This window comes from Thunnus albacares, chromosome 11, assembly GCF_914725855.1.
Source record: "Thunnus albacares chromosome 11, fThuAlb1.1, whole genome shotgun sequence".
NCBI lineage: Eukaryota > Metazoa > Chordata > Actinopteri > Scombriformes > Scombridae > Thunnus > Thunnus albacares.
The window spans coordinates 30,378,278-30,404,987 of record NC_058116.1 but is presented as its reverse complement, the minus strand read 5'-3'; the positions used below and the strand labels follow the sequence as shown (position 1 = coordinate 30,404,987).

Below are 26,710 nucleotides of genomic sequence, written 5' to 3'. Positions count from 1 at the left end.
AAAAAACAGCAGCAGGTGACTTTAAACAAACTGTTGCTGTCAAATAAAGATTGAATCATTACATCTTCTGCCCCCAAAATATTTTCATGTATTTTTTAAGGCTGCATTCATTAGGCTGAAACCACCTTATTGTTGTTATGGCTATCAGACCGGGTTATCAGACCTCACACCTCCGCTGAGGCTAGCAGCTCCAGACCATGGATGTATTATAAGAGCCGGATAAAGGACTAAAAATGGTGCCCGTTCAGTCCTATAGGAATTGCTCGCCTGGCACGAACACCAAAAAAGTTTCTAGCTTCCGGGTTTGCTTCCGCGTTGTGCGGCCCACTGAATATGCGCAGTAGTGTTTCAACCGCTGGCCCCACCCGCCAGCTCCCACTCAGCCCGTAGACTTTACATTGTGATGACGTCACAGATTTTTAAAATCGCTTTTCTCGGCTCGAGGAAAGTTTTACAAACATAAAACGTCCATGGATCAAAAGTTCATAATAGAAAGAGTCATAATGTTGTTTGCAGTTGGAGGAGTCCTGTCAACAGTTTTACAGGTGTCTCTTTTACAACGGTGGTCTATGGTGGAAAATCAAAACCTTTTTGGGCCACAGGGGGATTTTTCGCTGCAATACCGCGAGTGGCCACTGGGAAAAACTGGCTGCAAGGCTGCGCGGTGGAGCCCTATCCAGCTCTTATTATACATCCATGCTCCAGACTGTATTAGCTGCTTCGAGCATAACACACTGCAATCTGTACAGCTGAGTGAATCGAGTCAAGTTGCATTGTGGGTAATGTAGGCACCAGGTTTTGACATGGAAGCGGAATGCGTGGAATAAAAAAGACGATATCTCTGGTTCTACTGCTTCGATTGTTATCCGTTTTTCTTTTTTTTTTTTTAATTTAATGTTAAAGGAGTATAAGGACAAATCAGTCTATGTAGCGTTCTGTTTTTCACCTGGCAGCAAGACAAATTTCCCTGTTGGAACCATTAAGTTAACAGTAAAAGTGAAAGACTCCACAACAAGCTGAAAATAACACGTTTGAGATATTATCACCTTATTAACTTAATAAAGCTAACACGCAAAATATTGCTTGTATGAATATCCAGCAAGTTACAGAACAACATTAGCATTCGTTTCTGTCCACCTGGTGAATGTGAGTCCAATACTCACTACTTTTAGCTCTGTTTTGCTCTCCACCAGCTCCAGAGAAAAATCTCTAGCTTCTAGATATTTCACTAGATGGCTATTTTCCTTTGTCTGACATTTGGTGCTGGTCACGTGTTTTTACTGAGAATTAGGTTAATGAGATAGATCCAAAATACAGTAAAAAAGCTTTGTACAGTAGAGGGGAGCAGCACAGTCAGGTGATTATTCTCTGTAGGTTCACCTCTACAAGCAGGGGTGGACTTTACCAACTAAGATGGCTCCAAAACAGCTATAGATTTATTATGATGTTTAACCCCTAAATAACTCACAAAAGGCCCCCAAAGCACTTAAAAATATGCAGTGTATACTACTTACTTACAGTATACTTCTACTTCAGAGGAAAACATTGTACTACTAAATTTACTTAACAGATAAATGTTAATGGTTGTGTTGCAGATTGACATTTTACTACTATACAAAATATAACAATTAAAATATGATGCATTATTATTCATTAAACTATCCAGCATTATATAAGAAAGTTAGAATTAAAAGGTCATCTTGAACAGATGACTTAAATACATTGTGCTAATAATATCTCTTTCACTCTTCACTGTAAGTAAAGAATTTGCTATTATAAGTTTTACTATTAATAGTTAGTAATTTTACTTCAGAAAAACATTCTCAGTTAGAGAAAGAGTGAAAATAAAGCAAGACAGAGTTTGACTGGAGCCCCCAAATCACTACATCCACCCCTGACTACAAGCAACAACTTTCTGTCTGTTTATATAAAAATATTGATAAGAGCAGCTTTAACCTTCTAAACCTTCATTATATCAACATAATCATTGTGAAGTTTGAAAATGCTGAAAACACGACTCAAAATAAATCATCCTTACGTTTCTGAGACGTTGTGAAAAATTACATTTTACAGGATCAGTTCACAACTTTTTCAAGTGTGTCTTAAAACAACAGTCAGGTGTCCGTATGAGCAGTGAAAGAGGTTTTGCTCGCTCGTCTTTTAAGCATCAAATTCCATCTTTGTGTTTCCTCAGACAGTGTTTCCCTGTTTAGCTGCAGGTGGAAGTATAGTAACAAAACAAGGCACTAAAAAGACTGTAACGTTGAAAGATATCTACTTGATTTGACTCATTTGGACGCTGAAGCTTCATATTAGCTTCATATAAACTTTTAAATACATTTTTGCACAGAAGGAGGACTGTGGATTTTGTCCTCCATCACTTCCATTGTAAGGTCATTATGAAGGGATCTTCTAATGGTCAGTATGAACAGGAGGAATGATTACAGCAAGAAAAACATGTGTAACTGTTCATTTGGGCTCCTAACTGTTGTTTTAAGACAGACTTGAAAAATTGTGACAGTCAACATAACAGTGGATAAGCATATGAGGAACACTGAGCTTAGCTGTCAGTCAACAGTGTCATGTTGAGCACTGATAAACTTTTTTGATAAAGTCACAGTCACAGCTTGTCAGACAGTAGCTGTTGGGTGTTACAGGGCATTTGTCAGTTAATGAAATAATACTCCTGATAAAATCTGACTGTACACTCAAACCCTCAACCAGCATAACCACTTTTTACAATCGTTATAATGAATGCTGCAGTAATTTACTGATACGTGGAAACATGTAGTGACAGATCGGCATGGAAGATGCAAATGTTGTGTTGCTTGTACAGTATGTGGTCTGAACACAACACTTTAAGAGAAATGGATTAGCATGAAAGATGGAGCAGATAAAGTGTATTCATGTGCAAAATAGCATTTAAACAACCAATAGCTGTTGTACTTTGGTCAGAAGAGTGGAATCACTGAGTAATATCAGACTAACACTTGTTCACTGTGTGTGTGAACTTGTATCACTGTTACCTGCTGAGTTCAGTAAAAGAAAATTATTTTTTGACTTTTATTACAACCCTGAATATTTCTCTAGCTAGATTTGGGTTTGGGACAGTGGGTTTGGACAAAACAAGAAATGTGAAAATGAAAACTACAATTTTGTTTTGATGATTCTTTTAGATAATAGAGAGATAGAATCCATAGTTGCAGGACTGGTAATCAGCTGTTGGGTTGACGCCTGGCACCTGTGCAGCAATAACACAGACAGACAAAGGAGCATGTGTTTGATTATTGGTGCTCAGATTAGTGTTGACTCACATGGACTCAACGGTGTAGACTACATCGCTGGCTGCCCCTTCAGGTGGCTCCCACTTCAGCACCATATTCATGTTATGGGAGGTCAATCTGACATTTTTGGGTGGACTGAGGAATCCTGAAACCACTGCACAGTCCAAATGCAAAACATAATGTGACACACAGTTACCATCATCACAGTCACAGAATCTGACAAGCAAATGTTGTGATATGAGCAACTGTACCTTCAGGAAACTACTCCTGAGTGACTTTTAACCAACAGCTCTTAGCTGGAAAAATATCTTTCTCTTTAGTGATGTAGCTGCTATCTTTCCTTTGTCTGAAACTACAGCACAGTCCAAATCCAAAAATCATGTGGCATACAGTAAGTATGATCACAGGTGCACTCAAGTATGGAGAAGACTAGAGCTGCAATGATTAGTCGATTAATCAAATGACAGAAAAATAATCGGCAGCTATTTCGACAATCGATTAATCATTAATGTTGTTTTTAAAGCAGAAAATTACAAACATTTGTGAGGATTTGCTGCTATTCTTGGTCTTATATCTAATTCAATATGTTTGGATCATTGACTGTTGGTTGAACTAAGTAGGCAGTTTGATGACATCACTGACATTTTATAGTCCACAGGATTACTCAGCATTGAAAATAATTGTTAGTTGCTGCCCTAGAGAAGACAGTAAATGCATAAACTTACTTTATACATTTTGATGAAACAAAAAAGCCTTTTTTGGATAAGCCAATAATAACACCAACTACAGGTGCTATCGGTCTTTATGATAATCATTATCATGGTGTCAAAGTTCACCCTTTCCACCTGCCTCTCCCATATCACTTGTATCTGCCTGGTGATTTTTGTGATTAATATTATATATACACACATATATATATAAAAAAACTTGTAACAGATTAATTGGATGTTGTATCTTTTACCGGCTGATCATCATTTTCTAAATATATTTCCACTCAAGCCTCTAAAACACTTTGTTTCCAGTTCAGTCAATGTGAAACCAATCGAAATGTGTAATTCTACTGACAAAATATCCTTCAAAAACTACTCCTGAGTAACTTTTAATCAACAGCTGTATGTTTTAAGGACTTGGTTGGGGCCCTCTTTGTAAAACATACGATTACAGTTCCTCATAATCGCCAGTATGAGTAATTATCTGCGCACACAGGCTGCCCGCCCTCAGCTCGGGTTTTTTTTTAACTGCAAACAAATTTAAAAAGAAATTACCTCTGGATCCGCATAGTGTTGAAAAAGTCAGGACGAAGGCACAGATAGTAGCTGACATGTTACCCGAAGGCTCTTCTGTCTGTCAGTGAATATGTGTGAGTGTGTTTCGAACATGAAGTGTGTATTTCCTGGTAGACTTCGCTAACAGGAGGTGGGGAAGTCCGCAGAAGCGAAACTCACCTCTGCACAGAAACGTCTGAGGGGTTTCCAGGAACCAGGCAGTCTGACCGCTGTAAAAAAAAACAAAAAACACTTCAGTCATTTAAATGAGGCGGAGGAACTACGTGTTTCTAATTCATATCAACGCTTTTTTAAAAACTTTTTTACAGTGTGCACTGTGCTTCTTCTCGGCAGATAAACAAAGACCATACGAGTTTTTTTTTTCTTCTCTTTTTTGAGTTGTTTCGTTCTTGTTTGACTGTCTTGATATGATAATACAGTGGTGGCATCCATCAAATGCTCGCTATGTTTTTAGATTTTAATTTACTTTTTTTAAAATGGTATTTTCTTTCATCAGCGGTGGAAGAAGTACTTAGATCCTTTACTTAAGTAAAAGTACCAATAAAGGAATGTAAAAGTACTCCAGTACAAGTAAAAGTCCTCCATGAAAAATCCTACTGTAGTAAAAGTACATGAGTATTATCAGCTTGATGTGGTTAAAGTATTCAACTTAATTCAAGTCAGTTTTATTTAAATAGCGCCAAATCATAACAGAAGTCATCTCATGGCACTTTTCACATAGAGCAGGTCAAAACCGTACTCTTTAATTTACAGAGACCCAACATTCCCCCCATGAGCAACACTAGGTGACAGCGGCAAGAAAAACTCCCCTTTAATGGGTAGAAACCTCAAGCAGAGCCCGGATGTAGATGGCTTGATGTGTTGAGTTCAGAGAAAAAGAGGAAGGGAGGGGGAGAGGGGAGAGACACAGAATAACACAATAATAACAATGATATCAATAACACAGATAATAATAGCAGAAATATGACTAGTAATAATAATAGCAGGCATGGGAGTCGAGGCAGGACACCCACAGGACCACAACGTCCATAACTTGCATTCTGGATATTACAGGAGGCCAATGCAGGGGATTGAAGTCCCTCATTCTGTGAGATGAGAAAGGACAAAAACTCCAGGGAAGAAGTTAGTAACATGCATTAATGGTGCATGAATGCATACAGATGGAGAGGAGCAGGAGGAGCTCAGTGCATCATGGGAAGTCCCCCAGCAGTCTAGGCCTATAGCAGCATAACTAAGTGCTTATCCAAGGCGAGCCTGGCTGGCCTGAACTATAAGCTTTATCAAAAAGGAAAGTTTTTGTTATACAAATTATGATTGCACTGTGTATGTGTGTTACTATTTTACATAGATCATGATGAATTGTTCCTCTTTTGTACTGCAACTCTGCAACATCAGCAGACTTCAGCTGAGTTTTAAGGAAGTTCAGCATTATATTTGTAAAGAGGAAGATGTAGAAATTTCAAATTCGTCAGAGAACTGACCCCCTGTCATCTGGGGGTCAGTTGGACAAGTTGGGTCCTGGACAGGAGAACTGAAAACACACATGATGTTATCTATAGTCATTACATTATTACATTATTAGTCATTACGAAGAAATTCTTTTAACAGTTTTAAGCCTACTCTGAAACGTAGAGAGGGTGTCTGCCCACTGGACTGAGGAGATGGTTCCACAGGAGAGGAGCCTGATAGCTGAAGGCTCTGCCTCCCATTCTACTTTTGGAGACTGTAGGAACCACCTGCATTCTGGGAGCGCTGTGCCCTAGTGGGGTAATAGGGTACTATGAGCTCTTTAAGATATGATGGTGCCTGACCATTAAGGGCTTTGTAAGTGAACAGAAGGATCTTAAATTCTATTCTAGATTTTACAGGAAGCCAATGCAGCGAAGCTAAAATGGGAGAAATATGATCTCTTTTTCTATTTTAGTCAGTACGTGTGCAGCTGCATTCTGGACCAGCTGGAGAGTCTTTAGAGACATGCTTAGGGCAGCCTGATAATAACAAGTTGCAATAATCCAGCCTAGAAGTAACAGATGCATGGACTAGTTTTTCTACATCTTTTTGAGAAAGGATGTGCCTGATTTTTGCAATATTACGTAGGTGAAAAAAGGCAGTCCTTGAAATTTCTTTGATGTGGGGGTTAAAGGATTTATCCTGATCAAAGATAACTCCCAGATTCCTTACGGTGGTGCTGGAGGCCAGAGTAATGCCATCCAGAGTAGCTATATCATTAGATAATGTGTTTCTAAGGTGTTAAGGCCAAGCACAATAACTTCAGTTTTATCTGAGTTTAGAAGCAGAAAATTGCAGGTCCTCCAGGTCTGTATTTCCTTAAGGCATGCTTGGAGTTTAGTTAATGGATTGGGTTCATCTGGCTTCACTGATAAATATAATTGGGTATCATCTGCATAACAATGACAATGTATGGAGTGCTTCCGAATGATATTACCTAAAGGAAGCATATACAAGGTGAATAGTATTGGTCCAAGCACAGAACCTTGTGGAACTCTGTGTCTAACTTTTGCGTGCATGGAGGATTCATCATTAACATGTACAAACTGAAATCTATCCCATAAATAGGACTTAAACCAGCTTAATGTAGTTCCTTTAATGCCAATTAAATGTTCCAGTCTCTGTAATAGGATGTGATGGTCAATGGTTTCAAATGCAGTAGTAAGATCTAACAAGACAAGTACAGAGAGAAGTCCTTTGTCCGATGCAGTTAGGAAATAATTTGTAACTTTCACCAGTGCTGTCTCTGTGCTATGATGTGCTCTAAATCCTGACTGAAAATCCTCAAATAAACTATTGTTATGTAGAAAGTCACATAACTGATTAGAGACTGCTTTCTCAAGGATCTTAGAGAGAAATGGAAGGTTAGATATAGGTCTATAATTGGCTAAAACGCCTGAATCAAGAGTAGGCTTCTTAAGAAGAGTTTTAATTACAGCTACTCTAAAGGACTGTGGTACAAAGTCTGTTACTAAAGACATACTGATCATATTTAATAAAGAACTGCTAACTAAGGGTAAGACTTCCTTAAGCTGCCTAGTTGGGATGGTGTCTGTTGAAGTTAGTTCTACTATTGCAGTAAAGTAGTGGTTTGGTCCCTCTGACTGATATATTATTATATATGACATCATTAGATTATTAATACTGAAGCATCATTGTGTAAGCAGCATGTCACTGTTGTAAATCATTAGTTTGAAACTGGATTTATGAAAATCCTGTGAACATAACACGATGATGTCATTGTGATGCCATCACAGTTTTGTCAGCCTGGGTTTTTTGGAACTGGACCCATATTCAGGATTAAAAGTCAGAATATCTCGGCCTCTGCTGCTTCGATTTTGACAGTTCATTTTCTAATCTGTCTTTTGTGAGTCCCTGCGCTTTATGGAAGTGAGCCCAGAGAAACACTACATTAAAACATTACATTAATCATGCTTGAATTAACAATAACAAGGCATTATTGACCTCTAAAATGATCAAATGAAAGAGATGCCCAAAATGAATTAAAAAGTGTGATCCAATGTAAACTTTAATCAGAAAGAATGAACTATAACCACCAAGAATTTATTGATTTATTTATTGAATTCAGTTTTCTTTATTGGGAAAATAATGATGAACATTACATGAATGATTGACGAAAAGCTTTCTCATGTATAATTTGATAAAAGGCACAAAGCCTGGTGCAAAGCAGTGTGTCTGTCAAAGGTAAAACAGGTTGCACAACACTTCTCCAGAATGATATCTCATCTTCATCAAGGTGGTACACCACTTCAATGAAGGCATAACAAAGCAAGATAGCCAAAAGCGCTTTGTGGATAAAGCACAGTGTGCGGGCAAAAAGTTGTCCAACATGTTTTGATTTAAAAAGAGAACATTCATTTTTCTCCTTGTAACACGACAGCACACCAGTTAGAGCAGCAACAAAGAGACAAAGCACCATTTGGCTCATTTGGCAAAAGACAACAGGATGGATAGCAGCACTTCAAGAAGGAATGATAAGTATAATACTAATAAACATATTAAGATAAACTAATGCATGAACTACAGTGAATTTTTATGATTATTTGACTTGGTTGCTCAGGTCAAGTTTTGTGCATCAGTTCCAGTATTTGTAAAGTTTATTTTCAATTTCTGTTCCTATTCATTTGATCCAGTTATTCTCAGAGTTATGTATGTTTTTAAACAGACAGTAACTTCCTCTACCTCAAACAAATTTAAAGTCAAAAGAAACTAGAAATATTTGTGCAGAGACATGATGATAACAATTCACAAAAGCATCTCACTCAGGTATGAAACTATGAACTTTATCCTCAACTTCCTCCTCTTCTCAAAACCAGTCAGCCAATTCAGCTCCTCCTAAACACTTCTGGTGACTCCTCCTGTCTTCCTCTCCCTGCTCAGAGCTGCTCCTCAGTGGGTGGACAGGACTGTGGACTGTGGAGGCGGTCAGCAGATCCTCTATTATGTATCTGGGGGGCTGAGGTCTGGTCTGAGAGCTCAGGAGGTGCACCTCCACGATCCTGAAGAGCGATGTACAACTGGAGATGAGAGGGTCAGAGTCAGCGACAGGGACAGTCATGAGGTTGACAAAACTCCACTTTAAGGTCTTACTAGGGTCTAGAGACTAGTCAATTAATCAATTAGCTGATCACCAAGAAAATATTTGGCAAATATTTTTATAATCAAATAATAGTTTCAGTGATTTTTTTCTCAAATGTGATGATTTGAGGTTTTTCTTTGTCATACATGACAGTAAATACAATATCTTTGGTTCTTTTGAACATTAAGCTGTCACTATAAACTGTCATGTTTCTGCTTCACAGCCTTCAAAAGCTGATTAGATTACATATTTGAGTTGTAGCTATTTTAGAATTTAGTTACTTGCAAATGTTGAAATGTAGACCTACTGAGATTCGATAAGGATTTGGATTCGAAACTGGATTTGAATTCCATAAAATGCTATCAGACCTATTCAGACATATTTACTCTATGTGCACAAGGTGTTTTGACTGGAAAATCTAAGGTGATGATGAGCAATTGATTCTTCAAGTTGCAGCACACAGCGCTTGATCCGTTACCAGACTTCTGGGTATGCGTTGTCCAAGTAACTGGTAGCTGAGCCGACCACCGTGAACAACTAATCCCATAAGAAGGAACACCAACACACAGAATGCACCCAGCAGGCCGTAGACCAGATACACTGTGAAACAGGACAGCAACAGGTATCAGTTTGCAGTTTGGAATATACTCATTATATCGGAAATCAGCACATTAAAGGACCAGTCTGTAGGATTTAGTGGCATCTAGCAGTGAGATTGCAGATTGCAACCAACTGAATACCCCTACCCTTCGAAGCATGTAGGAGAATCTACGGTATGTGAAAGGCCCTCTCTAGAGCCAGTGTTTGGTTTGTCTGTTCTGGGCTACTGTAGAAACATGGCAGCGCAACATGGCAGGCTCTGTGGGAGTGGATCCATGTAAAGGGCTCATTCTAAGGTAACAGAAACATAATGATTCTTATTTTCAGGGGATTATACACTAATTAAAACATATTTATGAATATTATATTTCATTTCTGCCAATGGATCCCCTTAAATCTTACACACTGGTCCTTTTAGTTGAGGATTCAAGAAAATAACCTGACATCTGGCGGGTATTGTGGTCAAGCTTCCTTTTCTGTTAAACCTGAAGTTCTCACACATTTATATCTCTAAGAGGAACTGTTAAAATTCAAATGAAGTTCCTCTTTCAGCCTTTTAGCCAGGAGCTACAAACACTGGAGGGGAACAGTGGCCTATTCAAACACATTCAGTTGCCAATTTCAGTACATCCTACCTTCATGAAGGTTATGATTGTAACTGGTAATTGTAATTAGATCAACATGTAACTCTCCTGGTTGGATCATTAGGACAAAGGATGAACAACTATGTTAGAAAATATGTTGGTCGAAGGTACAAGACTGTGTACATAAAAACTTTGGGGTAGAAGTTAAAGGATAACCTCCTATATTTTTCTTATTGTCAACAAATCTCATGTGCAGAGCCAAATCAACAATGAATTGATCCTCTAACAAGTATTGTGTGTCTATCCAAAACCTGATATATCAATCATCAATCCAAAAACTATTAAAAACATGTCAATGAGCCGCTGCACTGGGTGACATCTTCCTTTATTATGAAGCATTTGGACATGTTAGTTTGTTTAGAAATGGCTCCAAAGACTAAGAACAGCAATCATATTTTCAGTCTTTAGAGAGTAGTTCAGTGTAAGGCAGACGCCACGGAGCATGTGCAGGAACGCGGTTCTAGTTACAGATTTTCACTGGCTTGTTGTGCTACATATCATAACCTCTTGACTTTGTACTACATTGTCGCTACATTGTAAATAACTTTAGTAAAAAGTCAAGATTTTGTGATATGTAGCACAACAAGCTAGTATTTCTGCACATGGTCAGTGGTATCTTCCTTACACAGAACTACTCTCTTGAGACTGAAAACGTGATCGTTGTTTTTAGTCTTTGGAGCCGTTTCTAAACAAACTAACATGACCAAACGGTGTGGCTCATTAACGTATTTTTAATAGTTTTTGGACAACAACTGACGTCTAGAGCACAGAGGAATAAGATATATCAGGGTTTGGATACACACACAATACTTTCTAGTGGATTAGTTTCATTGTTGGTTTGGATCAAAACATGAGATTTGATGACAATAAGAAAAATATGGAAAATTGCTGTCTTATCCTTTATCTACAACTCCCAAGGTGCATTTCTGCAAGAAACATTCAATCACTGAGCGTGAAACTTTGTCACATGCGCGTCTTGTTGGCATGTTGGGAGAGATACAGAAATATTTCTACGTCTAACCTTGTTATTCTGCCTTTGTGACTTTTACATTAAAGTGACACAAATGCTTACTCTACGGCAGCATATTGCTGCCACCATATTAGTAGTATTTGCTATCTGAGAGAACCCCTATGTGCTCCGTTTCACATTCACATTATAACAGGATATTTTTTTATGACAAATATTTGTGAGCAAGTATTCTGTTTTAAGAAGAAACTTTACTTGTAACAACATATCACTTTATCTTGTTTATAACAAAATGTTCTCCTCATCATACAAAATCAACATATCTCATTAAAACAAGACACATTTCTTATTATAACATGGTAACTTTGTTTTAGTTTCTTGTTAAAATGGGATAATTTGGTATTTAGTAATGAAGAGAAAAATGTCATTACAAAATGAAAAATATCTTGTTAAAATGAGAGCACATTCTCATCACAACAAAATGAACTCATTTTTTTGACATAATGGCAGCAATACTTATTCAGACATGAGACCAACATGTAAAACTGCCTTCACATTTTTGTAATAAAGTACATGTACTGCACTAAAAGGGCTTCAGGGGAAAGCTGGTGAACAGATGCTGGACAGAAAACAAACAGATTAAAGTTGATTGTACAGAGGAAGAAAGAAGATTGAAGTCTGTGTATTTTATTTGTGGATGCTGAGTATCAGAGTGAAACAATGGTGACGTACGTAAGTTTCTGGGAGGAGGGCTGGTGAAGGCACAGAAAGGTTTATTGGGAACAGAATTGGAGTTGAAGGGAGATGACACGGAGACCGTCACACAGTACTCCACACCCGGCTGCAGGTACGTGATCATGTTCTCCTCTTTGTAAGGCAGTTTCAGTTTGAACTGAAACACAACAGACAAACCAGGTAATAAACGGTATAATTACACTTCATAGAGGCACCGTACAGAATGGAGACAAAGTAAACAAACTGCTGTAGCTACAAGTCACGTGTCGCTAACAGGGCTTATGAAGAGCAAAAACCAAACCAGCACATAATGGGTCCAAAGTGACATTTGCAGGTATGTTTACATGCTGTTTAATGTGCTTCAGCTGAGCAGCTAATTAGCTACCTAGCCCGCTAACTGACGTTGAGCTTTTCTGCGGCGAATGTTTATTTGGTGGCTCGTTCAACAAGCTAAGGTGTAGGACAAGACGTGTGTTAATGTTTGTAAGTTAGATACAGAGACTTTAGCAGGAAAGCCAGTGGATCTAATGGAAAAGCTAGTCTGTGGATCTTGTTGTGTAGCAGGATGCTATCAGGCTCAGTGTGACCATTTACAGCAGATATGTTGCTGTAATTTAATTTCAGTTGAACTTTCATCATTTTTTTTCATTTAATGTGGGAATGTTCTTTTGTTTTTCCTTTTTGGGAAGGTGGTTGCATGAAACTCTGCTGCATGTATACAAACAGGCTTTATTGATTGATTGTAGAGCTGCATTGATTAGTTGATTGACAGAAAATTAACTAGTTTGACAATTGTCTGTCTTGTGTAGTCGTTTTCAAAGGAAAAATGTCAAACATTTGCTGGATTTAAACTTTTATGTGACATACATGACAGTAGACTGAATATCTTTGGATTTTTGACTGTTAATGATAAAACTAAACATCTGAAGATGTCACCTTTGGCTTTATGAAATTATAGGAGGCATTTCTTCAACTGTTTTTTGACATTTTATGGACAAAACAATGAATCAAGAAAATAATCATCAGATTCATTGATAATGTAAATAATCATTAGTGCAGTTTTATTTCCTTTGCTGCATTAGGGAAAACTTACAACTTATTACTGCACATTAACTGCGTTTTTAGTCTATAACTTATGTGTTAATGTGTCTGCTCCTAACTTTTTTTATTTTCATTAAAAAAATGTAGCACCTTGAATTGTCCTTATGTATGAAATGTTCATTTAAAAGTCCATAAAACCTTCTGTATTTGTTTCTGTAGGTGGCGCTCTTTTCGTTCTTTGTTCAGCTGTCACAGCTCAATGTAACTACCCGTTTCTCCTTCACTTACGTGTTATTCCAAAGAAACTGTTGCTGTACTAAACATGATACCAGTCACTTCCTGCGTCAATGTTCTGTGTTTTTCTGTATTTTTCCCCAGAAAGACCTGTCACACATCAGGTGTTAAAACAAGAAATGCGTAACATAAAGATACAAGCTGAGTCACTGATGCATAAAAGGCTGCTCTGATTTTACTTACTTTAGCAATACACATGCTTGTTAGAAATAATAAAATGCTACATGTTTCCTGGATGTCACTCTCAAAACTGCTTTGCTAAGTTGTCTTGTGGTTTTGAACCTCAAGGGGCGACAGGAAGTACATACAGGCTGTGTTTATGTTTTTCCACTAATGGTTTAGCCTCCTCTGTCTGTCTGAATTAAAGCTGTCTGAATTTTTAAACTTTTATTATTTGACTTCATTATTTATCAAGTTTGTATACTGTAACTGGTAGAAATGTGAGGTGGGAAGATTGAAATTACAGATGTTAAGACATGTTCTTTTTTGTTCTTTTCATCAGAGTGTTTCCTCGAACACAGGCGGCGAGAGGAAAACGTGGGCAAAACCACACACACTGAAAAACATCAGCTATCTGAGGGAACCAGATGTCTTTCGAAAGTGATAAATAAGCCTACAACACGTTTGTTTTGCTCAATATTCTGATTGGGCTTTCATAAGTCTTTCAAAGAGATCAATAGGAGCGGCATTGTGGGTTTACGGTTTTGATTTCTCAGTATTCCACACCGCTCTGAGTAGAGTTTCATATCATCTAAACATATGCAACCCGAGATAAAACACTCTGAAAGAAACATGCAGACCTGCAGAAACCCACTCTCTATTATAGGGTGAACTACTGTATGTCAGGATGATAAATGGCACAAGGGTCAAATCATGGCACCTCTGCCACATTTGGTCATTTTTCACTCTGTAAACAATAACGCCTATACAATAACCGTCAGTGCCAAAACTGTGTGTGTAATTATCAAGACCGACTGGTTATTGTCTCTAAATTGGACTTTACAGCGCACACATAAGGCTGTATTATAATCTTCATCGAATGTAATTTCATTGAAAAATAACTATGAACTTCTACTCGTGACCAGAACCATCTCCCATGCAAGGAACGCTTGAGGGAGGGGAAGCAATATCTTCTTTTTTGACAGGAAACAACAAGGTTTATGGGAAATGTGGTCTTAAAGGGTTGTAAAGGGTTAAATGCTTTGTGGGAGAAAACCAGTTTGACACAAATCATTGCAAACTCAAAGTTTTGACTGTGACACCTCAGTATGGTCTGTTGCACATGCAATATGACTGTAGCACTACTACAAAAGTGAAGCCAATGCGGAGGTGTCTTAAAACTGCATTCTTTCTAATGACCAGCAGGGGGCGACTCCAGTAGTTGCAAAATGAAGTCTGTTTGTATAGAAGTCTTTGAGAAAATGACTTTACTTCTCACTTGATTTATTACTTCAGTAAACAATTTCATAATGAGTTTATGGTCTCAAATGCTGGTTTCAAGTCTTCTTTAATACAGCATGATGTTCATTTTGTAAATTATGGTCCCATTTAGTAAGTAAGTAAGTGAGTAAAATAGATGATGGCGACAATGTGGCATATGTAATGCAACCATGGTGTAACCCTAGATTCACAGAGTAACTGCTGTTATTTCACAGTGTGTTTTCAGTTCATGAAAGTTAATTGTAACATTTTGGTTGCCTAAAAAAGTCTTGTTCAGTGTTTGGTTATGATAAAAGACCCTCTAAGGAGTCGGATGTTCAGTTTTTCCAGTAAGTACATTTTGTTTTAATGGTTTAGGCCTGTGCTTTTTTCTGTATTAAACCAAGACCATGATCTGTCCCTAACCTTAACAAAGTACTGCCAGTGACAAAACAGCTGCCTGCTGAGCCTAAAATTAAGCTATGAGAGCGAACCAAAACAGTAAAGTTGCAGCTGGGCAGATAAACAATGAACTGAAACTTGCTATGAAGCTCCGTAAAGCCGATAGGAGCTGCAGAGTCACTGTTAATTCTCTGTAGGTTCATCACTACGAGCCACAACCTACACATTACACACTACTACATAGTTCATACAGTTTTGTTATAAAAAATACCAACTATAGCCACTAAAAGCTGCGTTAATTGATTTTTGTTTTGGCCATTGAGGGCAGCAGAAAAAGCTATAAATACAACAGACATATTATCACTTTACAAAGCTGTTATAGTGAATGCGTGAGCAAATAGTTGCCTATTTGCACATTCAGCAGACACAAAAAGCTTGTAATTTAATCATCATCATTCATTTGGAGTTGTGTTTCTGTCCACATGAATGTTTTTTAGCTCTAGTTTGGTCTCCACCAGCTCTTCATAAACACACAGCATTTGGCTCTTTAGTTGCTAAATTTGACTGTCTGCTGTTTCTGAGCAGGTAGTGGACGGTGTGTTTATCAGAGCGTTTTCAATGAAAAGCAGCTGCCTGCTGCTGCTGGAAACCTGGTTGTTGAAAGCAGTTTTTGGGCTGGAAAACCAGAACAATGATCCCAAAATAGATTAAAAGGTTCTGTAGAGATGAGGTGAGAGTTGGATAATAATTATCTGGTTCATCAGGACTGACCCATGTCAATGAGCCACACTGCTGCATTGGATGACATGTTCCTTCATTATGAAGAGTTTCGTCACGTTAGATTGTTCAGACAAAGAGTATGTTCCGAACTTTAGGATGAAGTCAAAGAGGTTATGATATGTAGCACAACAAGCTGGTAAAGCTGTAAATGGAACATACTCTCTGCCTTACACAGAACTACTCTCCGGAGACTGAAAATGTGATCGCTGTTTTTAGTCTTTGGAGCCGTTTCTAAACAATCTAATGTGACCAAACTCTTCATAATGAAAGAACATGTCACCCAGTGCAGTGGTGTGACTCAATGACGTATTTTTAATAGTTTTTGGATAACAACAGACGTCTACGGCACAGAGGAATAAGATATATCAGGCATTGGATATACACACAATACTTGTAAGTAGATTAATTCATTGTTGGTTTGGATCTGCACATGAGATTTGTTGACAATAAGAAAAAATAGCCAGCCTTATTTTTTAAGCCTGACTCATACCTGTACTCCGTCCCGGGTCCTTTGCACATTGAAGTCGATTACTCTGTAGAAGCTTTGAAACTGCTGGTGCTGCTGTAGACCCTTTGATTTGGGAAGACTGACCTGGACGAGCAAACAGTTCCCACAGCCGGACACAGAAACATCGAGAGGACCCATCACAGCTACAGGGAGAAACAAACTCATGTTCATCTAACTGGTAAGTGGATTCACTGCAGGACTAATCATAATTTAAAAAACTGAAGCAAAGATTGGCATTGACATTAAAGTTTGCCAATTGACCAATCGTAATCATAACTATGCACAGCACGCTTGTTAAGTTCTGAATTTCTCAACACGTTGTGCAGAATGATACTCCATACAGTACATAATCCATATATAACAAGTTTGGAGGATTCTGTCTTCGTTTTTAGCCTTTCCAAAACCAAAAACACATGAACAAAAGTGTAAAGAATGGATTAATCCTCTTAATGTGTTAGAAAAGGGGTTTACACCTTTAGGATTCCAGCTCCAGTATGTAATTTACACAAGTGTGATGTGGAAACTTGAAGCCTCCATCGCACAAACACTGACAATAAACTTTACAGTGAAGTAGGAGACATCTTGTGTCCAGCAAGAAAACTTTTGAAATTAACAATATTTGCATATTTAGAGATTCTGAATTTTATTGGGGGAGAATGAGTAGATGCCATTTTAAAGATTTTAAAGTGGTAATTATACATTTTTTTATGGAAAAACCATATCAGACATACATTATTGTTCCTGGCAGAGTATTTTTACATGTATTATACTTGTCTAGAGGAGATCTTTGAGATTATTTTTTCACATTTTTTGCCTTTTTACAGTTGAAAGTGTGGGGAAACAGGAAACATGGGAGAGGGAGAGAGGGATATGTCATGCAGCGAAGGTCAGTGGCTGGAATTGAACCGGCACTCGGACGTTAACGTGTGTTTATAATTGTAGCCATGACGATGAAGATCCCTTTACCTTAATGAGGAAGTAATTGTTCCCCATCGATGATGTTTTCCTAACCTTAAGCACTTATTCTGATCCAGAACATGTTCTTTCCCTAAACAAAACCTTAACCACAGCGTTGTCCCATCATAAAACAGATTTATTTTAAGCAGATGTTTGTTGACAAATGACCTGCTGGTCCTGCTGGTCCTGCTGGTCCTGCTGGTAGGGGCATCAGATCAGAGAACACTTCACAAATAATGTATTTCATCGTTTAATTTGGAGGATTGTGAATCTTGAGTGGCATATCTGCCACAGTTATCACTAAGTGAAGAGTTTTAGCTCAGCCAATGAGATTATTTCTACCTCCAGAGCTGCTCTGCTTCTCTGTGAATGAAATGTTTAAATCTTCCATGTGTCATAATTGTGTTGGTGGTGGCTCACTGTCTGACAGGGGCTGGAACTGCCTTGATATTTTCCAATCAGACTTCTGGGTGGGTGTGAAGGCCTGGACACGGGCATAGTAGTGATCAAACGGTTCCTGGAATGCTCTGGTGAGGTCACACGTCTGTCCGGCCGTCAGCTCCGAACAGGAAGCCACCTCTTTCCACGTGCTCTTCCTCCAAAGTGAAAAGGAAAGTAGGAGAGAGAGACTTTTAATAGACACTAGACACATTAAGACAATTACAAGATCAGCCTACTATCACTGTAAGAACATATCATCATATCATTCATGTCCCAGCAGGTCTACTAATGTAACAGTGTCATTACAGGTCGATCAAACAGCTGCAGCTGATTCGATAATTTATTTTCAAATACTGCTGTTGGTTTAAAAAGCACTGAATGGTTTAGATCTGATCTCTCAGGTTTTCTTGGACAGGACAGAAATCAGTTTATATGCAGCACATATCTGAACAAACTCCCACACTGACCGCATGATCCTTTTGTTACTCCTTAAATGCATTTTTTTTTTTTTTTTTTTTTGGTGTCTTATTGGTGTAAATAAATAAAAACAAAAACAAAAACTCAGTTCTTTAAAATCAAAGCTGAAGACTTTTCTGTTTCTTCTGTTTTTTATTAAATCAAATTTGAGGATAATTATTCATACCTGGCACTACGCTGTGGCTGTCTGTTTTATTTGTTTTATTCTATTTTAGCTTATTTTCTTCTGTTTTATTTTACTCTTAAACCCTTTTTAAATGTATCTTTTTTATAATTTCTTGTGTTTCTTTCATATCCTTAAATGCCTTTAATCTTTTATGTAAAGCACTTTTGTTCACAACTGCAGTACAAAGAAACTTGTGTTGCCTTGATGATAACCGGAAAATATAAGAAAAAATGACTCACACCACAGCAGGTGAAAAGAAACTTAACTAGCAACACACTGATAATCATATTACAACAAATCTCATCCCTTAGCTTAATAAAAAGGAAACTAACTGGGCTTTCTGCGTCATACTGATATAAACAACACTCACACTTCCTGAAAATAGAAAGTGATTACTCACAGGCTATAGGAAAGGTTCAGAAAGAAAAATGAAACATATGACCTTCACTGAGCTCAGCTGGTGCACATGCAGCATTTATCCAGAACAGCAACATGGCTGTGTTCATTTTCAGCATAAGTACCTGCAGCAGGAACCAACAATTTATGTGTAATACAGAATATTTTGTTTATCCAAAGTTATGTTTTTTAATACCAATATACTTCTGTTTAATGTAAAGTAACAATAAGTTAATTAACTACTATAGATTAAAGTTCATTGTGTTTATTTTAGAAGTATTTCTGTTTTCATATTCTTATTGTTGTAATATGATTAAAAAAAATACAGAATAGAGACTCAATATGTTTTTTAGTCATTAAATATCATGCACATTTCCAGCTCAATATTTATATTCTGGGGCTCTACTGGACTGTCTTTGTATGATTTACAGTTAAAAACTCCTTATTTATCTTCTACTGGTCCTTTATGCAGCCCCTCAGTTCAGCCTCTGTCTGAAACAGGCTGTTTTAGCTCCTGGCTAAAGTTAGTAAGTAAGAAATTCAAATGTATTTATATAGTGCTTTTCATAGGCATTAGTCACAAATAAGTATAGGGGTAATATGAGCTAGTGAGTAGTCTTGCAGCAGCATTTTAGATTGTCTGCAGACGATCAAGGGCAGAGATACTACTAGATAGATACTTGTGAGGAGAAAAGTGCATTACAGTAGTCAAGAGATGCGATAAAAGCAGGTATAAGCATCTCTAGTTCAGCTGTTGAAACTACAGATCTCAGTTTACTGATATTTCTTAAGTGGAAAAAACAAGATCTGGTCAGCTGCTTTACATGGGTGTCAAACGACGAGGATTGATCAAATATTACCCCTAAGCTACGCAGTCTGGAGTGTGCAGTGGAGGAAAGAGGCCCAATACTAATAAAAACCAGAACCTACGTCTTATCAGCATTGAGCTGTAGAAAATTTTCTGCCGTCCGGTCTTTAATAGTGTTAAGACAGTCTAGGATGCTGGATAACCTAAAAGCCTCAATAGGTTTGAATGAAAAGTGGAACTGAGCAGCAAATATAGAGAAAATAACAGGGGCCCCAGAACCGAACCTTGTGGGACACCACAAGAGAGTGGATAGAACTCAGACAAAGAGTCACCAACAGAGACGGTAAAACTTCTGTCAGTGAAACATGATATAAACCAGTCTAATGCTACGCCTGATATACCACCCAATCTACTGTGTCAAATGCAGAACTGAGATCAAGCAGCGCTGGAACGGAATCACCTGCATCAGAGGACACGAAAATGTCGTTAGAGACCCTCAGAGGAGCAGTTTCAGTAGAGTAGAACTGAAACTTATCATAAATACTATGTCTCTCCAGCGTAGCGGTTAGAGTTTAGATACAGGCTTATAGTTCTTGGGCAGAGCAGGAACTACATTAGGTTTCTTTAATATGGGCTGGATAGTAATGTGTTTAAGATGAGACAGGACACATCCTGAAGACACTGAGGAATTGAGAATAGCAGATACAGCGGGGCCAATAATTGGCAGAACTTTTAAAAATACAGAAGATGGTATTACATCCATTGGGCTTCACTTTCCTAATCAGTCCCATCAGATCTTATAAGGCACGATACGAGATGAATAAATCCCTGTTTTTGTTATCCTCTTTCTTTGGGGGGTGGAGAGGAAGTTTAGGTCAACATGCTTCACAATTCAGCTTTAATATTTTCTCACTCCACTGTTATTTCCCAACCTATCTACAGTAAGTGATGCGTACAGTCAGTTATATCATCAGTTCCAGTTTAACAGTTAAGTATTCTCATCAATCAGCTGTTCTGTAGAAACAAAACCTAAAGCAGCGGGAAAATGAAAATGAGCTTCGAGGCTGCATGTTTGCGTCTGAGAAATGTGATCCATATGAGTTTATGGCTCCTGTGTGTGAATGTGGCTCTGTCCAGGTTGGCTGTTAATAAATGGAATAATAAATAATGATAATAATAATAAGAATAATAAGAATCTCCTCATAAATTCACAATAGAAAGTCCTACTGCAAAGATTAAAGCCACTTAACATATAGTTTATAGTGATAACGGTTTATTAAATTCAACATTTTGGTGACAGTATTGTGAAATTATTCCTTGTTTCTTGATATTTCTTTCTTTAAAACATCCAAATGCAACACAAAAGTCTGATAATCTCTACTGCAGAGAGCGGCCAGAACCGTTGGTCCACTACGGCGCCGGCTGAGACGCAGCGCCCAGATTAACACGTATACTGTCTATGACCCGTCTGTATTCAGCCCCCCGCTAGTCACCGCAGTTAGCAAAGGTGTAGGTGGGTGTAGGAGCTCTGGTTAATAAAGTAAAATGATTAAAAAAAATAAAAAAATCTAGCAATTGGCAGTTAAAGCTGTGTGCTTCAGGATGACTGAGGAAAACGCGGTTCAGAGACTGTTTCAGATGTTGGTCACCAGCAGCTCAGTAGGTACAAAGTGCAAAAAAAGGAAGTCATGAATCACAGATCAGAGTCTGTCAACCCTTGTCTTATCACCTCACTTTTCTTTTCCCCTGTACATCCTGTTGACTGAATACCTGGGGTTGAGGATTTGGACTGTGAAGTGGGTGTCGGGGGGCGTCTCGGGGCCTGGCAGGAAGCTGAGCGTATGCTCCATGTTGAAGGAAGAGATGGAGACGTTGGAAGGTGCAGGGAGGGGATCACACTTCCCTGCAGACGAGGAGAGAATCATAGTATTAAAAAAGAGAAAATTTGGTCTTTCTTATAATTTTCCAGCTCTGCATCACTACATGTTGCTAAACCTGTGGTCTGCACAAAACATTTCCTGTTTATGTACCTTCGCTATACACCTATGAGTTGCTCACTCTGAGCCATGAGAAACTATAGAGATTAACAGCAATATGAAGTATTTACTCTTCCTGCCAACATGCACACATTTAAATTTACACACAACTTACCTAAACAATCAAACACAGGCAGAAAAAAACACATACAAAGTCCTTCCATGACACTTCATCTCACATATTCACCATTTGAACCCCAGTCTTTCCTCCCCACCTTCAGTCCAGGGAACATTACCAAGCTGAAAACACAGAAGAAGAAACATCCAAAACCCCATCGTCCCTCCATGGACTGCTTGCTGTTTGACAAGATGTGATATTGCTCTTGTTTTTAGGTTCGAGCACTCAACATATAGACAGGGATGGGAGGGAGCCGGGGGTATGTGTGGGGGTTGGGAAACAACACTGATAGCATGAACAGGGTTGAGTTTCTATTTCCCCAGAAGTCCCTCCCTGTGCTTTGTCCTTCAAAATCCTGCATTTAACTGTGTGAAGCTTCACCGTTATAAGTCAGAAAGTGATCCAGGGCTGGACTTATCACACTCTACCTCACCTGCTGTCTAATCTGTGTGAGTTTTTGTTTTTGTTGTTGTTGTGTTGATTATTTGACTTGTCTGTGCAGTTTGGAAAACTTGTTGGATTTAAAGTAGTGAAGTAGTACAAATGGTAAAACCAGATGTCTGAAATGTCACTTTATTTGTTTTTAAATGTACATATATATGGCTGAACATTGATTAACATGAGTTTTAAAGGTTGACACAGTTATACAGATGGCAAGTATGTTGGCTGTATACTTACAATAACACATGCATGACCTCACTATCCTCATGCAACGTGTGACAAATAAGTGCATTGTTAACAATTATAATACTGTGCATGTAGTAAGATAGAAAAATAAAAAACATAATGGTATCCATATGACTATACAGTATGTTGTAGACTATATAACAATCATTCACTGATGTTTCCCATACAGTCACAATTCAACCTGATTATAAACAGTGCACAGCTGGAAGACAAATACATGTACAACAACCAAAGTTTCCACGACTGGGTCATTACATTTGGAATGACCTGGTTTTACACGGTGATCATATAAAAACTGTTCAGAAATCCAAATAGTTGAGATTTTTTTTTTTTTTTTTTACATCATCTCGCTATAAAGTCTGAACATGTGCAAAATCATCTGGTAAACATACATGATCTCAAGGTGCCTTTTTAACAGAAATCTATAAAACAGTAACTACGACAGAGATAATTATCATTATTCATGAATTTGCCGATTATTTTTGATTGATTCTTTTTTTTTTTTTTTTAATCTATAAAATGCCAGAAGTTGAAAATGCCCATTAGGGGCCCCCTACTGGTAAATAACTGCAACATCTGTGTTTCCATTACAGACACAAGACCTTTGTTGCAGGTCTCTGCCTCTGTTTCTTGTCTCTCTGCACTTTCAATTGTCAAATAAAAAGGCAAAAAAAAACATGACATACAGATACAAATCGCTTGATTTGTCTGACCAAGAGTCCAAGAAAAGCAGCAAGTGTTTGTCAGTTTTGTTCGAACGATCAATCGATTTTCATTTTCCGACGCTAAAATAATCGATCGTCTCAGCTCCAGTTACAACATCATCACACATTCAGGTCGGCTGCAGTTGAATGGATGTGAGGCAAATTCTAACATTCACAAAAAATTAAAAAAAAATAAAATAAAATAAAAAAAGCAACACAGTACTCATGATTGGACCTTTTCTTTTGTATCGTCAAACTATTTTCACTAATTCGATTTTCAGTGCAGGATGAAGGAGAATGTTTGAAGTTAAAATATCATCTTAAGCTGCTGCCAAACTGTTAAATATCATCATCGTTTCCTACTCAGACTACTTAAAACTATACCACTGATAGAGAGAAATACTAACATGTACCTACAAATAAGCCTTTATTCTTCTACTCTGAGGGTTCAGGTTTCCTTTGCTATCAATCTGTCAGGTCCTAAATTAACTCCATGTGTTGTTATATTAATAAATATGTTTGGCCGGATCCCTGCAGAAAAAATAAAAACGCACTATGGACTGCACAAACTCTATTTAAGTGTTTTTTGCATGAACTTCACAGTACATATTCCATCTCCTAATGCCCAGAAGTCCCTGCATGAGGAAAAGCTAAAATATCAAGTCTTCCCTTATCAAGTAGATCTCAAGCTGCTGATCAAAACATCAAATGAGTGCAAACATTTGCAGGCTGTGGTTTAGAAATAGTAGCTTTTCTTCTGGCTCAAATCAAACTCATTTCTTTATGTTGTGAGCTGTAACTCGACTGTCCTACTAGCAGCAGAGGAAGCGCTGATGTACACGGCTGCACGACTTTACAGGAAACTATAAGGGCAGGAATGCTACGAGGCCTCGTTCTCATGTTCTTCTGTGAGCTTCGCTCGTACGAGGCAGATTCACCGAACTCTCGACGCCGCCCGCTCATGAGGAGGTGCACGTTTGATGCGTCTAAACCGCGGAGCAGCTAAACGATAACAAAACATAAATTCAGCTGCCGGCAATGTGTCATCAGAGTGACGTGTGCTGTGACAGAAATAAAAAGTGAATGGTGTGACATCACATAAACGCAAAGCAAAGTGGTCCAGGAGACAGACGGGGGGCGGTGGTCGAGTTACGCAGATTCTAGATGAGAAGACATTTAGTCTATACAGTACAGTAGGTGATGATTCACTGCACGGTGACACTGAGGCAGCTGTCGGAGTGACTCAAGCGACGACTAAACTGTAGAGGATTTGTTGCAAAAAAAATATGCCGATCATAAAATAAATGTGATGATTCGTACAAGTCACAAAGAAAAAAACAGTGAATGAACCAACTTTTCCTAAAATCACTTCTCATCTGTCTTAAAACAACAGTCAGGATCCCAAATGAACATCAAAACTGTTTTTACAATCCTCATACAAATCTAACATGAAGCTTCAGTCAAGTAAACATCTTCCACAGATCTTTTTAGTATACATTTCCCACTTTGTTTCCCTTGTTGAGCTACAGTGGAGGAATTTTTACAAAAAAAAAAAGGAAAATATGTTCTTGATTTTACTAATTTGGATGGTTGAAGCCTCATATTAGTTTCTGATATATATTTTTGAACAGATTGAGATTCAGATTGTGGATTTTGTCCCCCCCATCGCTGACACTGACAGAGCATTAGGGAGGGTCAGTATTAATGTTTTCTCAGTCGCTGTATACGATGACGCAGCTGAAGACAGTGAATCTGTTCGTACTGGTGGTTTTGGTTGGAAATGAGCGGCGCTGCTACGTGCGCCGCTTCATAGTCTCTCCGTATTTAATTTAATTTATAAAAGTACAAAAAAAAAAAGACAAAAACTGCTGTAAAGCTTTCTATAATAACACCTTAGACTGGGCGCCTCATATACCCACACAGCTCTGCATCCTCTTCCTCTTCCTCTTCCTCTTCTTCGACAACAACCGAGCAGGAAATTGTTTCTATGGCAACCCCCTCCGTGTCCACAGTCTGTGAGGGCAGGATGAGGGTGGCGAAGGGAGACTCCACCTCAGAAATGTCAACATGTGATTTCTCCTCCTCCTCCTCTTCCTCCTCCTCCTCCTCCTCCTCCTCTTTCTCCTCACGCCTGCCAAAAGTTAATGTGAGGAGATTCACGGCCTGGCTGCTCCCATCTCCTTCCTCCTCCTCCTCCTCCTCCTCCTCCTCCTTTAGCTCTATTCTTTCTACAGTCGAGCTGTCAGTGTCTGCAGGAGGACTGTGGACTGACTCTGGGAGGGAATCAGAGAGCGAAGCCATGTATGTTGGGTTCGGTGCTGATATCTGGGCTTCGGGTTGGGGACTGAAGAAGTCTGGTGGGAGAAGCACGGCTTTGGGGTTTGAGGACAAGCTGGGCGAAGGAGCTGATGAAGATGTCGAGGATGAAGAGGAGGCAGAGAGGAGGTTGGTGCCCCCCCGCAGTTTATAACCTCCTCCTTTGCTCCCAGCTGTGTTCTCCGTATCACTCTCTCCGTCGCTCTCGTCTGACGGTGTCTGACTGCTCCTCTTTCCGCCTGAAGAGGGCAGCGTTGCTCTAATATTCGAGAGGGGAGAGAAGGAGGGGTTGCGGAGTTGGATGACCAGAACCTCCTCCAAGTGACGGATGGATGTCTGAGACGCAGAGAAGAAGAAGAAAAGACAGACAGAGAAAGACAAAGAAATGTGTTAAAACTATCAGATCAGATTTACAGAAATCCAACTAGCTGGTGCTGAGCTGATAAGAGAGAAAAAATAATCAGTGACTCAAGAGACAATTGATCAGTTGTTTGCAGTGATGGAAAGTAACTAAGTACATTTACTCAAGTACTGCACTTAAGTACAGTTTTGAGGTACTTGTACTTTACTTGAGTATTTCCATGTGATGCTACTTTCTGCATTTCAGAGGGAAATATTGTACTTTCTACTCCACTACATTTATTTGACAGCTTTAGTTACTTTTCAGATGAAGATTTGACACAATGGATAATATAACAAGCTTTTAAAATACAACACATTGTTAAAGATGAAACCAGTGGTTTCCAACCTTTTTGGCTTTTGACGTCTTACAAAAAGCAGTGTGTAGTCGGGGTCACATTTCACATGTCTATGAGTTGTTAACAGCTCCACCAAATAGTGATTTTTCCCTCTAAACTTCTCACATGCTTTCATTTCAATAAATGTTCAAATGATCCAATATTTCAGCAAAAATCAAAGATTAGAGAAAAAGTCCAAAAACTGAAAACAGATTTGTGTATCAGAACTTTGTTTTTTCTTCTTTCCTCTCCCATTAATCATCTCACCACCCCTCAGATTTATCTGCTGACCCTTTGG

The 26,710-nt window shown here is 38.5% G+C and overlaps 3 protein-coding genes and 1 long non-coding RNA gene across 8 annotated transcripts in view; 1 reads left to right on the top strand and 3 right to left on the bottom strand.

Moving 5' to 3' along the window:
* The window catches only part of crfb4 (cytokine receptor family member b4), a 10,755-nt gene extending 5,929 nt beyond the window's left edge, over positions 1–4,826 (bottom strand). The window contains exons 1-2 of one of the 2 annotated variants that reach the window (XM_044364846.1): positions 4,730–4,826; positions 3,315–3,438 (exon numbers count right to left, since the gene is read on the bottom strand). In XM_044364846.1, coding sequence (XP_044220781.1) covers positions 3,315–3,438; positions 4,730–4,811 — 206 coding nt within the window. In that variant the 5' untranslated portion in view covers positions 4,812–4,826. Of the gene's footprint in view, positions 1–3,314; positions 3,439–4,549 lie in introns of both variants that reach the window. The other variant, XM_044364847.1, reaches the window with a different exon arrangement.
* Positions 3,461–26,710, top strand: part of LOC122991658 — a 24,332-nt gene continuing 1,082 nt past the window's right edge. Inside the window, exons 1-3 of the long non-coding RNA XR_006405884.1 lie at positions 3,461–3,475; positions 19,262–19,269; positions 23,393–23,406. This is a non-coding gene — a long non-coding RNA (uncharacterized LOC122991658). The remainder of the gene's footprint in view (positions 3,476–19,261; positions 19,270–23,392; positions 23,407–26,710) is intronic.
* On the bottom strand, positions 8,143–22,244 carry LOC122991655 (interferon alpha/beta receptor 2-like). 4 transcript variants are annotated; one of them, XM_044364844.1, is made up of 7 exons: positions 22,066–22,244; positions 21,549–21,717; positions 17,947–18,122; positions 16,552–16,712; positions 12,123–12,282; positions 9,658–9,779; positions 8,143–9,117 (listed from the first exon to the last, which is right to left on the bottom strand). In XM_044364844.1, exons 1-7 carry the CDS (start codon positions 22,124–22,126, stop codon positions 8,977–8,979), a joined length of 990 nt encoding a protein of 329 aa, XP_044220779.1. In that variant the 5' UTR covers positions 22,127–22,244; the 3' UTR covers positions 8,143–8,976. The 4 variants fall into 4 exon arrangements, with proteins under 4 accessions (XP_044220779.1, XP_044220777.1, XP_044220778.1 ...); XM_044364842.1 differs by having other exon boundaries at positions 22,038–22,158; XM_044364843.1 differs by having other exon boundaries at positions 21,585–21,717; positions 22,038–22,158.
* Positions 22,526–26,710, bottom strand: part of LOC122991654 (interleukin-10 receptor subunit beta-like) — a 17,118-nt gene continuing 12,933 nt past the window's right edge. The window contains exon 8 of the mRNA XM_044364841.1: positions 22,526–26,011. Within this exon, the coding sequence (XP_044220776.1) occupies positions 25,253–26,011 (759 nt within the window). The 3' untranslated portion in view covers positions 22,526–25,252. The remainder of the gene's footprint in view (positions 26,012–26,710) is intronic.

Coding starts and splice junctions, on each gene's coding strand:
- LOC122991655 (XM_044364842.1), bottom strand. CDS start 22,137: ATGGAGGGACGATGGGGTTTTGGATGTTTCTTCTTCTGTGTTTTCAGC. Junction 16,713..17,946: donor GTTCCAGCCCCTGTCAGACA/GTGAGCCACCAC, acceptor TTCTCCCTGTAG/CTGTGATGGGTCCTCTCGAT. Junction 12,283..16,551: donor GGACCCGGGACGGAGTACAG/GTATGAGTCAGG, acceptor GTTGTGTTTCAG/TTCAAACTGAAACTGCCTTA.